This window comes from Glycine max, chromosome 18, assembly GCF_000004515.6.
Source record: "Glycine max cultivar Williams 82 chromosome 18, Glycine_max_v4.0, whole genome shotgun sequence".
In the NCBI taxonomy this organism is placed as follows: domain Eukaryota; kingdom Viridiplantae; phylum Streptophyta; class Magnoliopsida; order Fabales; family Fabaceae; genus Glycine; species Glycine max.
In genome coordinates this window covers 53394114-53408390 of record NC_038254.2, presented here as the reverse complement: position 1 = coordinate 53408390, position 14277 = coordinate 53394114, and the positions used below count along the sequence as shown (strand labels likewise).

At 29.5% G+C, this 14277-nt stretch overlaps 1 protein-coding gene across 1 annotated transcript; it reads right to left on the bottom strand.

Annotated features, from left to right (window-relative positions):
- Positions 1 to 378: 378 nt before the first annotated feature.
- Positions 379 to 4365, bottom strand: LOC100791782 (uncharacterized). The gene is made up of 5 exons (XM_003552403.5): positions 4038 to 4365; positions 2705 to 2937; positions 2049 to 2129; positions 1234 to 1575; positions 379 to 648 (listed from the first exon to the last, which is right to left on the bottom strand). The coding sequence occupies exons 1-5, from the start codon at positions 4201 to 4203 to the stop codon at positions 547 to 549; spliced, it is 924 nt and encodes a 307-aa protein (XP_003552451.1). The 5' UTR covers positions 4204 to 4365; the 3' UTR covers positions 379 to 546.
- Between the last annotated feature and the right edge of the window lie 9912 nt (positions 4366 to 14277).

The following is a 14277-nucleotide window of genomic DNA, read 5'->3' as shown; positions in this document are numbered from 1 at the left end:
AATATTCTAATGGATGCGATATCATTTTTTTATTAGATATAGCTGCATACGAAAATTGTTAAAAAATAGCTTCATGTAAAAATTTCATATCAATTATGTGAATTCCACTATATTTTGCTCAGTAAATCACTATCACCCTCTAAAAAGTAAAACATGAATTTTGTATTTGTAATTGCGTCATTGAAAAAGTGAGGGGTAGGGTGATGGAAGGTTCCACTTCCATAGATTTTTCTCCCCACTTTTGGTTGTTTTGACTTTCACCAGCAAGAAGTAAAACTTATCTTCATTAAGCAAACTATCACACACATCCTGAATATTTGTTAGCTTGTTTTAAAACACAATAATCAATTAGTGGTCCTTTGAGGTTGTGGCATCAAAAGAAGGAAACGTCACAGTTTATAGGTACACTTACAAATGTGAACATATTTACTTTGACAAAACAACCTGATGACACCTGATGATTATGAGCTGATAGTCACACTTTATAATGATAACTCTTGGAGAACAAAGACATACAAGTTCAGTTGATAAAATGGCAGGCTAGCTTTACAAAGTTGTCCTTAGAAATTGTACCACCAAATAAATAACTGCCAGGAGTAGTGCAATCTGGTATGCATCCTGTTGAAAACTGTCGTCCCTCTGGAAGAACTGAATAAAAGCACACACAGGCAATCAAATCAATAACTCATGAAAGAAAATGACCTGTGTACTAATCTTCATGTGTATGGCAATCTTTCTTGCAAGGCATTTATAGTTTCATACCAACATGTTAAGGAATGCAATGGCATAGAGATTTGAACAACCTGATTGATTCATTATGAAGGTATGTCTGGTTAAACTTAAGAAAATGGTTTGTGACTTTGACCCTGCTTGGATAAACTTCCAAATAAATGTCTATAAGAGAAGAAAATATCAAGGTAAAATGAATTAAGTTTCTTCCGAAAGTAAAAATTACCTTGTGTAAAAGTTAAAATTAGGATAAGTTAAATGAGAGAACTTCTATAAGTACTTATTGAGAAGTTCATTCAAATTTGATCTTTCTTGTACACTCTTTTAATTTATTTTAATACATTTCATAATGAAGTCAAAATACACTTATTCATTTAAGTACTTATAATTTAAACTCTTAAGCCAGGCATGCCTTAAGTAAAACAAAAGCACTGTAGATGAAGAAAGGTTGGATACTGAAGTCAGGCATTCGGGATTAATTTATAGGGGGGAAAAAGAACTCACCTTGGTTGGATCACCTGAAGGATCTGGATACATCTCCAAGTTCTCTTTTTTGGTTGACATTTTACTACTCAAATTCTTAGCACTGTCACCCAAATCTTTGACAGATTCAACAGCAGCAAAGAGAGCACGTGATGTCCAGAAAAATGCCTGAGCACTAGCAGATGAAGCTGATAAGTCCCAGAATTCTTCATGCTCAATGACTTGGCCACTAATTTGGTTAAGAGTAAATTTGGAAGTAACTCTAATTATCAGATCTCCTCCTAACACAGATTTTGGTTTCCCTCTTATTGTCCACTTGATACTTAAAACACTGGTTGACAGCATCACCATTTCCTGCACAGTCTGTCACCACACAAAGATTTTAAAATACTCCACACTTCCTTTCTATGACTAGATTTAGGAAAGATGATTTTATTTCATTATATCAATACAACATTCATTTTGTTCTAATTGTATCTTTTAGTACTAATAAGTGAAAGAAAAGATTATTAGAGTAATTAATTTCATATCAATGTACTTGCTCACCTTTAAACATTTTGTCACTTTAAAAGAGTCAATCCTAAAAGAAATAAAATGAAAACTAGAAATAAAAAAATTCAGTCCAATGTACTATATTTATTTTCTTTCTAAAGCTATTCAACAAAAGATAGACACTAGTAATACGTAGATGTAGCTTAGGTATTTCCAGCATACCAAATTACAACGAAGGCATTCATCAAACAATGGTAGCTATAAGATGAGAAGGAACAACATAATATCCCTTCTTCGTGGATTAATTGCTACTTTAGGAGAAGGATCCTAGAAATTGAACTCACCACAGATGGGTTGTCTAGTGCACCGGTTGCCCATAGTCGTCTTTTATACTTTTCACGACCGGTAAAGCTCCTAATAGGATCCTGAACGTGGTAACAATATCATAGACATAACATAAAAAGAGTGGCAGAGATAGAAAATATTTATTGGAATAACTAAACTATGAGATCAATCCAAAAGCATAAAGAAATAACAACATTTAAATTTTGAGATAGTTAACCATATTTATGCTAAGAATGATGTTAATGACTGTCTTAAGACTCAAGAGTACTAATTAAAACATTAGTAAATAGAATTGTTTTGTTATAAATCATAATGAGATTATGTTAATGACATTAGATGTTACATTTTTGTATGAAATTTTTACTTTTGATTCTTTAAACAGAAATATCCTTAAGTCCTAGTTAGATCATTATTTTAATTATCAAAATTTTATAACCTTTTGTGGGTTAGCCATGGCTGCCTTTAACTTTGTATCAAAATTTGTGCCAAAAATGTGACTCTGCATTTGCATAAGAAATCAACAAGTAAAACAAACTGCTATGCCTTGTTCTATTGCAAAAGGGTACCACCACTATAAGAAATGAATCATGTTATTTTCATGATGAGCATGTCATAAATAGAACATGTAGTGTGCTAAGGAGAATTAAAGCAAGACCTTGTATGCGACAGAAACAGCAAAGATTCCAAGTGCTCGATTTCCCTCCCTTAGCTCAAGTATATCTCGTGCAAGTTGTCTTGCAGTGGATTCTACCAAGGGACTGCTGATGCACTCAAACTCATTGCAAAGCTCACCAAAGTCCATACCATCAACCATCTTATCGGCTTCTGAATACGATGTCTTGATTGCAGTATCAGATGACACTTCACTTCTATCAGCATCATTGGCAACTGCAAAACATCTTAATACATAACATAACATAACATATATACAAAGACCCTAATTGGATAAACTACTCTGTTAGCACCTACAATGGAAGAAAATAGGAGCTTCTTCATAAACTAAATTCAATTTATGTACCTTTACTTTTCGAGAAGTTAAATGAAAAGAGTTTCTATAAAATTTAAATGCAAGTTGATTTTAGCTTGTTCAGAAATTCAATTCATTTTACCTTCTTGTTTTGGCTTTTAATAAGCACTTCTGAATAAATTTATCCAAACAACACCTAATTCATAACTTAACTGCTATATTCTCATGCACTTACTAGGGAAAACAACAAACATTAATCATAAAATCCTGTATGAATAATCAATATTCAAATTGAATGAAACTAATATCCATATCGTCCATGTACCTCTGTATAATCAATATTTATTACTCTCGTAATAATAAATAAGAACAATACTTACATGACAAAACTTAGATGTTATTTCATCAGCACTTTTGAGGTTGTTCTCTAATCAAAATTGAAATTTCACCTTGAAGAGCATAGGATACTGAGCTAAAACTCCAATTTTAATCGATGGACGATGCTAAAAGTACCAATGAAACTGCATTTAAGGTTTATCCATTCCCATAATAACAATCCTCCCTATATACATGATCTAATAATTTAAAAATTATCATCAACAAAACCCTATTAAATTTATATATGAATGATCAACTATAGTTTAAAATATTTCACATTCCAAGTTATATAATATGTAAAGTAAGTCCAAGGTATAATAACTAAAGCTTAAGCTTTAAGCTCACCAACAAAAAAAAGTTTGCTATTAATTTTTATAAAGAAAAAAATGTCACATATGTTAACAAAAAAAATTACATTTTTTAGTAAAAATGCTTACTATATAACTCTTTTATTTAAAGAAAAAAATTTCTATTAAAATTTCTTTTAAACCTCACTCCTGGTTGGACCGGCCTAATAATACGGATATATAAAACAGTAAACTATAGATAAGAAGAAAAAACATGGCATGCCACTAACTAGTTATGTTTATGATTGACGTTGAATTGTTGTTGTGTATATGAATATGAAGAGAAGTAATGAAACCTCGCAATAAGAAAGAGTGGTAGTGATGATCATGCAAGAAAGAGGGCATGCACGTGGAAGAGGAATGAAAAATCTTGCTGGTGGTGCATTTATTCCGGCGGAAACTGGCGGCGGTGGAGAGAGAAGCAGCGGCGAGCGAACAAGAAAACGCGGTTGTCAAAGTCATGTCTCCCCATTCCGTGGCTGAAGGTGTGTTGTTTGGGATTACAAACCAGATATGCAGAGAACATGAGCCTCTTCTTTTTTCATTTTTTTCTTAATTCACACTTAACTTCTGGATAAGGTGGGCCTTTCCCTTATCAAATGCCATGCAAATATGCAATATACATTTTTTTTTTGGTTAAAGTAGTAATTATTTGTGGATACTTATATTTTATAATGCAAAGAGGAAGACCATTGAGTGTATAAGTTAATTGGTTGATAATAAGAGATATAAAATTGGTTGGATGATTAAAAAATAATCACATGTCTGATTCCTCCTATTAACAAAAAATTAATAAATTAATAATTAGTATTTATCGATAAAAAATGATTAAAAATAAATATAAATTATTCAATGGCCTAAAGTTTGGATCGGTAACGAGGTTGTATTAAAACTTTGTAAAAAATTGTGTCACTATTAAGTTATTTGTCATATTTGAGTCAAAATACTTAAAAACATAAAATAGAGGAAGGGTAAGTCTATTTTTTGACTAATTGAAAAATCCAATTTTTTCCGCTTTTTTATTTTATAATTAAAATCATATTTATGTTTGGGTCAAATTAATTTAATACTATTGTTGTTTCATGTCTTATTGGGTTGGGCTAGCACAAGCCCAAGATTTCTTTAGGATCTTACCATTTACACCATTTTTACCTTTCAATTATCCATTATATTTTTTCTCTCAAAGAAGTACACTCATTTTTCTTATCAAAAATGTATTTTTGGATTTACTTATACTTATTCTAGAAATATATCTCTGAAACTATGATTCATAGTTTTAAAGATATACTTCCAAAATAGGTATTTATTTTTCAATAAAATATCACCTAAGAATTAAGACAATTGACAAGAAATAAAAAAATGATAAACACTTATCTTATATACATATTTGTTAGTCTTATTTTTATTCTATCATTAGTATTCTTTAAATTCTATCTAAAGTCTTACTTTCATCTTATTTTTATTATTCTTTAAACCTTAATTTTAAACTATCTTCATCATATATTCATTATATTATACTGCATTTTCATCATCATTATATAATATTTTGTGTTTCCCTTCATGTGATAAGGCGTTTCAAGGTATGTTTATCACTAAATTCAAGTGGTATTGAATTCTTGACATAGACTTGAATTAAAAATGAATGAATGCACTTAAAAGAAAGAAACCATGGTCAAAAGCTTTTCTTTGTAATTAAGATGTATAATATACGAAATTAGTGATGAGTGTATCTTGAAATGTAGTGTCACATGAAGAAAAAGACAATATATTATATAATAATGATGAAAACACAATATTATATAATGAATATATGGTGACGATAATTTAAAATTAGGGTTTAAAGAATAATAAAGATAAGATAAAAGTAAGATTTTAAATAATGTTTAAAAAAACATTAATGATAAGATGAAAATAAAACTAATAAATATGAATATAAGATAAGCGTTTATTATCTTTTTTTTTATTTCTTGTCAACAATCTTAATTCTTAAGTGATGTTTTATTAAAAAATATATACCTATTCTAAAAGTATATCTCTGAAACTATGAATCATAGTTCCAAAGATACATTTCTTAAAAGCAAAAAGAGTGTACTTCTTTAAGAAAAAAGATATAATGGATAATTGAGTGGTAGAAAGGTGGTAGGGGTGTACTTAGAAAGATGGGGGCATAAATAGAAAGATGTTCACTCGTTAACAAGGGAGGCTTAGATAGAAAACCAAGAAAAGAGTAACAAAATAAAAAAATAAAAAAAGGATCACGATCCTGCTATTTCCAAATTGCATTTTGTTGGTAAACTTTGATAAATTTGGAGGTTTGTTTCTCATGCATCTTTTCCATGATATTAATGTGACTAGTAATCATCTTTTTCTCTTTGATGTTTGCTTCTACTGACGGTTAATTGATTGTTTGTGTAAGTTACTCAGACTGAAAATCTATTGAACAAAGCATCTCTAGAAGGTATGAAGCAGCATGGTGGCTAAAGAAAAAAAATAGTTTGATAACTGTTAATCATCTAGAAGTGTCCAGGCATAATTTCTTCTATTTAGGTTTCGTTCCATGCATTGAAAAAATCTATTCTTACACATACGTAATAGTGTAGTGTTGTTGTCAAATGGTAATATTTAATTACAAGTGTTGGAAGATGTATTTGATGGGTGAATTTGGTTCTTTCGAAGAGCCTGTTTCAAGTTGGAACCGGAAATTGAATTGAAGTGCTTCGTTGAAATAGTTGAAGATTTTAGTAGAGAACAGAAATCGAAGATTGAAGTAATGAGGAAGTGAAAGTGCTGAAAATTGTTAGATGTTGAAGACAAATTTACTATATATGTAGATTATTTATTGAACTTTTTATATGTTTTAAAACATATTAGCTTGATGGAATAGTGCGAAAAATACAATTGTATATTGTTATGTGATTCATATTTTGAGATTGTCAAAGGTAAAAGAGAATGAATATAATAATTTCTTGGGTTTTCAACATAGGTAGAATGAGTGAGAAAGAAGAACTTAGTCTTGTATGGGATATACGCCCAACATGAATTTATTCGCCTAGGGCACAAGCAACTGCAAGTCTCAGCCAACACTGTAGGTCCACGTGCCAGTGCTTAACTTCTGGGAAAGCATGTTTCAAGTTTCTAAATTTTAATTTGAACCTGTTGTGATTGAATTCTTTGTCTAAATTTGATCTCTTTTCACATAATTAGAATCTTTAATGTTTGTTGACGGACAAAATTACTAGTAATCACATATCCTGATGATCAAATAAACACAACAATTATAAAAAAAATTTTAGTAATGACCATCGGTAAAGACTCTGACACTCAAGTTAATATATGAGTGAAGAGAATGAAAATATAAGATTAGATTCATATTTTTTGTTACATTCTCAAATCTCTAAACTTTTAAAGTTGTTTTTATATGTAGTATACCAATTTGTTAACATACTTTTCAATCACTTTTTAACATAATGACACTAAACTCTTATTGGAGCCTGTGTTACTAAATCAATTGTTTTTTTTAATCACCAATTAAGAATTGTTTTCCCCAACTTACTACATCAAAAACTAAATCACAAGCTTCTCTTTTATATATAGTGTAGATAGTAGCATAAAAAGTTGTTAGGCGACTACGTTACATGTACAAATGAATGATGTAAGGTCATTGGAGTCACTTGAGGCCTGTGAAGCACAAGTCGGTAACCTAACTTGTGGAGATCAATTTTGATAGGTCTATCTTGGTGTAAGTCAACAATTGGGTCGTTATAAGCATTGGTTAGGTGGGTTGATCAGATAACCACAAGGTATCAAGGTCGGAGCCCCAGCCTTTCAATGTTGATGTGTATATCCATGACGAGTGGAAGACAGTACGTAGGTTAGAGGGTGGTCAGGAACAATGCTTTGTGATTTCCTTTGATCGATTAAATTGGAAATTATTTGTAGCCTAAATTTGCAATTGAAAAAAAATTAAAATTTAACTTTTCCTTGACCTCTTAGCTATATGTGTCATTATGTCTTACGATTAGTAATAGGGTTTGAGCGTATGTTTTTGTTGTGATTTCTTGTAATTAATGCTTATTTCTAGTTTAATTTTTCCTAAGAATCAGTGTTCATAATTTGTAATAAAGGGATTGTTTATCAAGGAGTTGAGGTCAAACCAATTTAGTGAAATCAAATATTAATTAATTACATGATTAGAAGAAACTTAGAATCGAATAAGATTACATTAGAGAATAAGTAAGAGAATTATAAGCCTACCCATTTTTGTTTTTTAATTTCTATTTAGCCAATATTTGTGTTCAACTTCGTTAATGTCAATTAAATCCCAAAAATCAAAAACCTTATTGCTAATGGCATGGTAGCTAAAAGCCATGAAGATGAAGGGCTTACCTCTACAACCAACCCTAAACACCTTTTTTTATGGAAAGTTGAACAGCACATGATGATTGTCTAATTGAAATCAAACCCAAAAAAAAAGCCAAACGAAAGATCGAACAGTCGCTTAGCTCCACTGAATCTTATTGCTAATGACATGGTTGCTAAAAGCCAAGAAAATCAAATGAAAGAACATACCTCTTCAACCCCTAAACACCTTTTCCACGAAAGTAAAACAAAATCAAACCAAAACCCAATGAAAATCGAATATTCTCTTAACACTACACCTGAACTTAGTAGATATTTATTTAAATGAGTAATTCCTCAAATTAAAACCTAAAATTATAAGGATTAGTTAATTTAATTTCTAAAATTTTAAATAATAAATTTAATATTTGACAATCACATTTATTATTCTATTAGTTTCTAAAATTGACACCAGTAGTCAATTTAGTTCCTTACAAAATTAATTATTTTAGTCTTTAAATTTGATAATTATTATAAGTTTGGTCTCTAAATTTAATAATCATCCAATTTGATCCCAAATATTAAGAATTAAAGTAACTTCTGTTTAATAAGAATTAACATTAATTAACTAATGCACAACAAAGTTAGTTATTTAAATTAACTAATGCTCAGCCATCGAAATGACTAATAGTTATTAAAGTCAGGAAATATATCCCTAAGAAAATAACTAATACTTCCTCTATCCCATTTACTTAAACGTTTTTTTTTTTGGGTGGGGGAATGACCCATCCTTTTGTCATTTTACAATATTAATATATGTATTTGATTGGAAAATAATATAAAATTATTTTATATCATTAATATATAATTTTTTTTCTTTGATGTAATTAATATAAAAGATAAAGGATATATTAGAAAATTGCATAATATTTTTTTATGCAATATAAAAGATTAATGGTATTTCTTAATTTTTTGTTTCAAAACCTTAAACAGCAAACAAAATAGAATGCAGAGAATAATTACTAATTCCAATAATTGATTTTTTTCAATAATTAATGAAATATAAAAAGATTTAGGAAACTATAATCAATCACTCACATTAGTCCAACATTACATGCAAAGTGTGACTTAACAAATATTATTAACATATTTTTAGGAACTAAAATATAATAAATAATTAAATTTATGAATTTTGATAAAACTAAATATAATATTAGAGACATTTTTAGAATTTTATTAAATTTAAGGATTAAAATTATGACAATTTCAGGAATTAAATCAATGATTTACTCCTTGTAATAGAGATAATTTCAAAGGACTAATATAATACTTTATTCGAATTTGTTCATATTCGTAATTGCGTTCTGTAACCCTCAAGACCTCAACTTGATGGTTTTTCGCATTAATATGGGTCATAGACTCAATTCCTCACATGAAGTTAAATCAAGGTTAATTATAAACATATATTCTATTCTCTTTCATTTCATTTTGATTATATTTTCTTTGTATTTATATCTTTTCTCACACCACATTTCATATGTACCACTTTCTTTTCTATTTATTTTTTTCTCTTGCACTCTCTTTTCACCGTCCCAAAAAGGGATGGATCTGGGATTACAATTTCCCTTAAATTAACTCAAAATCAGGTCGCAGCCGGCACCAAATTCCAAAAGCACAAAGTGTTACCTGAAAAAAAAAAAAGTAAATCTATAAGCAGAAACAAAGTTGTCAATTTCTTTTAATTTTTCAGGTTCAGAGAATGGAATTTGAATGCTTTTTTATTTTCCTTTTTGTGGGGTCTACACCTTCAAATAGAGTTTGTAGGTAAAATTGTGTATGAAGAGGATTTGGCTATTTTCTACCTTGTTTTGTTGTATGTAATTGCTTGCATAGCATGCTCTTCTTGGTTTTTTTTCCCACCCCATGATGTTTTGTGTTGGCTTAAGGATGAGTACTTCTGTGCTAAACACCATGTTTTTTCCCCTAATGTTCCTATTGTCCATGCAACAGCAACAACTGCTTGTCTCAGTTGCCTATGGCAAAAAAGAAAAATATATATAAAAATTTAATTTTAAGGAAATAAATAAATAAAAACGCAAAATTACCCAGCATATGGTTAGCACCTCTCGAACGTAAATACAATAATACACTCCCTGACATATTTAATTTAATATATTTTATATTATTAACTAAAAGTTATTGAAAATTAAAAGAATTGTAAATGAGACTTAAATGATACCATTAAAAAATTTAATTTTTAATAAAATTTAACTAACAAAAATTTTAAAAAATGTTACTTACATTTTTCTTGTCATCATTGGTACCCATATATATCATCACATATTTCCACTTAAAATTCAATTGCGTCTTGTTGGTCACAGAAAAGTAGTATTTCAAGTTTTCAACACAAATAAAGTCTCCAATTACTAGTCCATCGTATATATCCCCAAAAAATTAAAGCAAAAGGAAATCAAGTTATTCTCTATCTTTTTCTGATATATCAACGCTTCTAGAAAAGTAGCTAGGTTAGTTCATTGCCACCCTATCTTTTCCTCTCTAGCTTATGCCACTGAGGAGGCGTGGAAAATTATGTTATGCTTTCTACTGAAGGGCAAAGAGTATTTGAAAAAGAACAGGTATGACTTTTCTAACATACTACAATGAATAATGTTTTATCAACACTTAGTGCGCATCGACATAGCAAGAAACACACGAGTCAAAACTTGTAAATATAATATGTGATATATATAAAATAAGAAAAAAAGTTTTAAAAAATTACTAAATGAAAGTTTTAAAAGCCTAATGATATTCATTCATCTCATTTTGAAAGAAATTATTATATCTACAATCAATCTTTTCTTGACCAAACTAAACCACTTTTAATAACTAGATATCAAAATGTTATTCTAAAACATATTATTGGCATGGCACAATTTTGACAATTGACCAGATCAACTCTCCCGTCAAATTAACAAGTTTCATGACACATGACAGGCAAAGGAAAATTAGTAAGTAAATATAATGAGTTCCATGTCACATGGCAACCAACTTGCTAGTTTCTCTAGTGAGTTTTAGTTATGTGCATTTTTTAAAAAAAATATGGGACTTGTGTGAGTCAGATTGACAAGTCCTATGTAACATTTTTTGTAGACATTAGTCTTGATGAATATTATAATATAAATTTGGTTATGTGTCACTATGATCTCATACCAAAGCTAGCTAAAATGGTTTGTCTTGTTGTGTTAGTCTGAACCCGCATGAAGAAATATAGAGTTTGAGATACAAATTATAAACATGAATTAAATGTGAGTCTTTTAATCCCGATCCAATGAAGTCTATGTTATAAATGGGTTTGAGTCGAGCTAGCTCAAATGGGTTTAGCAGGTTGCCTGATTCTTTGTCAAGTTGATAGGCTCAAATGGGTGTGAGTCTTTTATTACTTATAAGCCTATAGTCTCTAATGGGTTGAGTAACTCGTTTTGTCATTTATATTCTGCATCTACAATATATTTTCTTAATTTTGGGTGAATTTGGGAGAAAACAAGAGAGAAATAAGTAAAAAGAAAAAAAGGAAAAGAGAAAAAATGATAGATAATTTGATGGGAAAATAAGAGAAAGATAAAAAAAAATGAAATGGAAGTATGATGAAAAATTAATAATAAAAAAAGTGTACCATAAACATTTTCTTTTGTAATATTGAGAGATGTTCAATGTTCTATTACTTTACATAAGTTTTTTTGTTTCATAGAAATTAAATACTAGGGGATGGCGTACATATAAATTTAAAATTTCCATCTCTTTTTTATTATTATTATGAAATTCCCATCTCTTGTAGCTAATATCCAAGCTCGAATAAAAATGATATCTTCATTTATTAATCCAAGGATGACGCGAAGGTATGCGCTGAAACGCTTTTCTATAACACATGGAATTTGGAGCCTCTGAATATAAATGGCAAGCAGGCGAGTTAATGCATGGATAAGGTTTTGTGAAAGTGAAACAGCAACTGGTGGTGTCACCAAAGTTGAAGGAAGGACAAGCTAGCACTTCCTCAACGCATGTTGGTACAAGTAGATAAAAACTTGTATTTGATAGACAATTCTTTTGATATCTGATAGACAATTCTTCTAAGTAAGATTTTCTTAACATTTAAGAACCAATTGATTAACTTCATTTGGATGAGACTTCGTAATTCAAGGATCAGTTCACAAACCTAACATCTCATTAGTGTCATGTATAATAGTATTAAAAGTGTCTCCTTGTTCTGTCTCATTTTTTGAAGGGAAAATATATATATGTATATATATATATATTAAACACTTCCATAATCATCAAGTACCAACTATATATCAACCACCCCAACTGAACTTCTTCTATAAGCCAAGTCCTGACTCTGAGTCATCCACTAGAGATCCAGAAAAAACTAATTGAGAAAATGAAAACCACGTTTGTCCTTTTATAGAATTAATGAAAAGTAGAAGGAGGCAAAGGGGCCACTAACGCACAAATCATTGAAATCAGCGCAATTATTAATTTCCCACTAACTGCATTTGCGTCCTATATGCATGCCACTATTCTTCTTGTTAATAGTCATTGTTGTGCCCTTGGGTTTCTCAAGTCTTAGACAGCAACATTAAGCATATTGCATTTGAGAGCAAGTCCAAATGAGGGCGAAAGGGTATAGAATAAAGACAAAAATGCAAACATGTTTGCCAGAATAGCATAAATTGATTGATAAAAAGAGCCTATGTTAAAATTCCATTCCATTATTCCACAAAGGAAACAGCATCCCACTAGTACTACTGCGCTGAGTGTACACACACATGCATCATGCACATTATATGATTAATTAAAGCAATAACCACCCAAATGCTTTGTATTTGTTTAACTTAATTAGGCTTAGTCTTGCTAATTAATTTTCCAAATAGGGTGACCCAAATTTTGGTTTGGTTTGACTCCTTAATTTTCTTATTAGCTTTATTTGTTTTTACTTTGTCTAATGCCGACAATGACAAGGTGAACAGTGACAAAGCCACGTTAGATTGAGAGGCTTCCAAAATTTTATGGCCCAAAGAATAGAGGTATCTTTAAAAAAAAAACTTAAAAATACTTTTCATATATATAATATAATTCATTTTATTTTTGCTATTTAAATTTCACTTTTTTTTATTTTATTACCTATTTTTTTATAATTGATTTTATTACTCGCTGTTAGTTAACATCCCTTAAATAATAACCTGATATAATGTTATTATGCTGCATTATCATTTAATGATATAACATTTTGTTAATCTAATTCATAAAATTTAGTTTATCAGGCTCTACTAAACAAATAATATCTCATCCTTTTATTGTACTGTTTAATTTTTTATACGGCTTTACTGATTAAACTTAAATCTTATACATTGTTATTAAAAAAAATCTTATAGATATGCTGACCAGATTTTTTTCAATTGTTTATCGACACGAATTAGTAACCACAGAATGAAGATTTTTCTTGTTCAGCAAATAAAAAAATGTTTATTTCCATTCAATAAAGTTTTTTTATGTTGTACTTCTACTTTTACACTTTAAGACGTTAGTAAAGCTTATATTTTGTTGTATATAGCTGTTTATTTTGTTTCTCTCGTCAGAAGCATCTCTCTTATAGCTGTTTATTTTGTAAGTATTCTCCGCTTTTTCCTCCGTGATTTCTTCGGTGAGATGTATTTGGATCAATCCATAGTTAGAATTTTAATTTGTCAAAAGTAGTTTTGTTGAAATTTCCTATGCTACAATGGTAAGTGTTTAGAAAAATTGATGAAGCTGCATGATGATAGTTGTAATTTTTTCAATAATGTAATATTGGTAGGATATATTTCTTAATGGTACATTTTTAATAAATTTTCATCATAATAATTTATAATTATTTGTGCCCTCCTTGTCATATAGCAGGGATCTCAAATTTCTTTAGTGTTTTCACATCACCCATAACAAGTTAATTAATAATTATCAAGAAAGTTAAAGTTGGTACATTAACAACATTTTTTAAAAAAAGTCAATAAAACTAACTAATTTACCTATTTTTATTAGTTTGTGTAGAGAGAATATCATTCTAAAACCAAATTAGTATAGTCCTCCCTCACAAGAATCTTTTATGATATAAAGTAAGAAAGTTTTAATACACTTATTTTCTTTCAAAATAAGGACACATTAGAC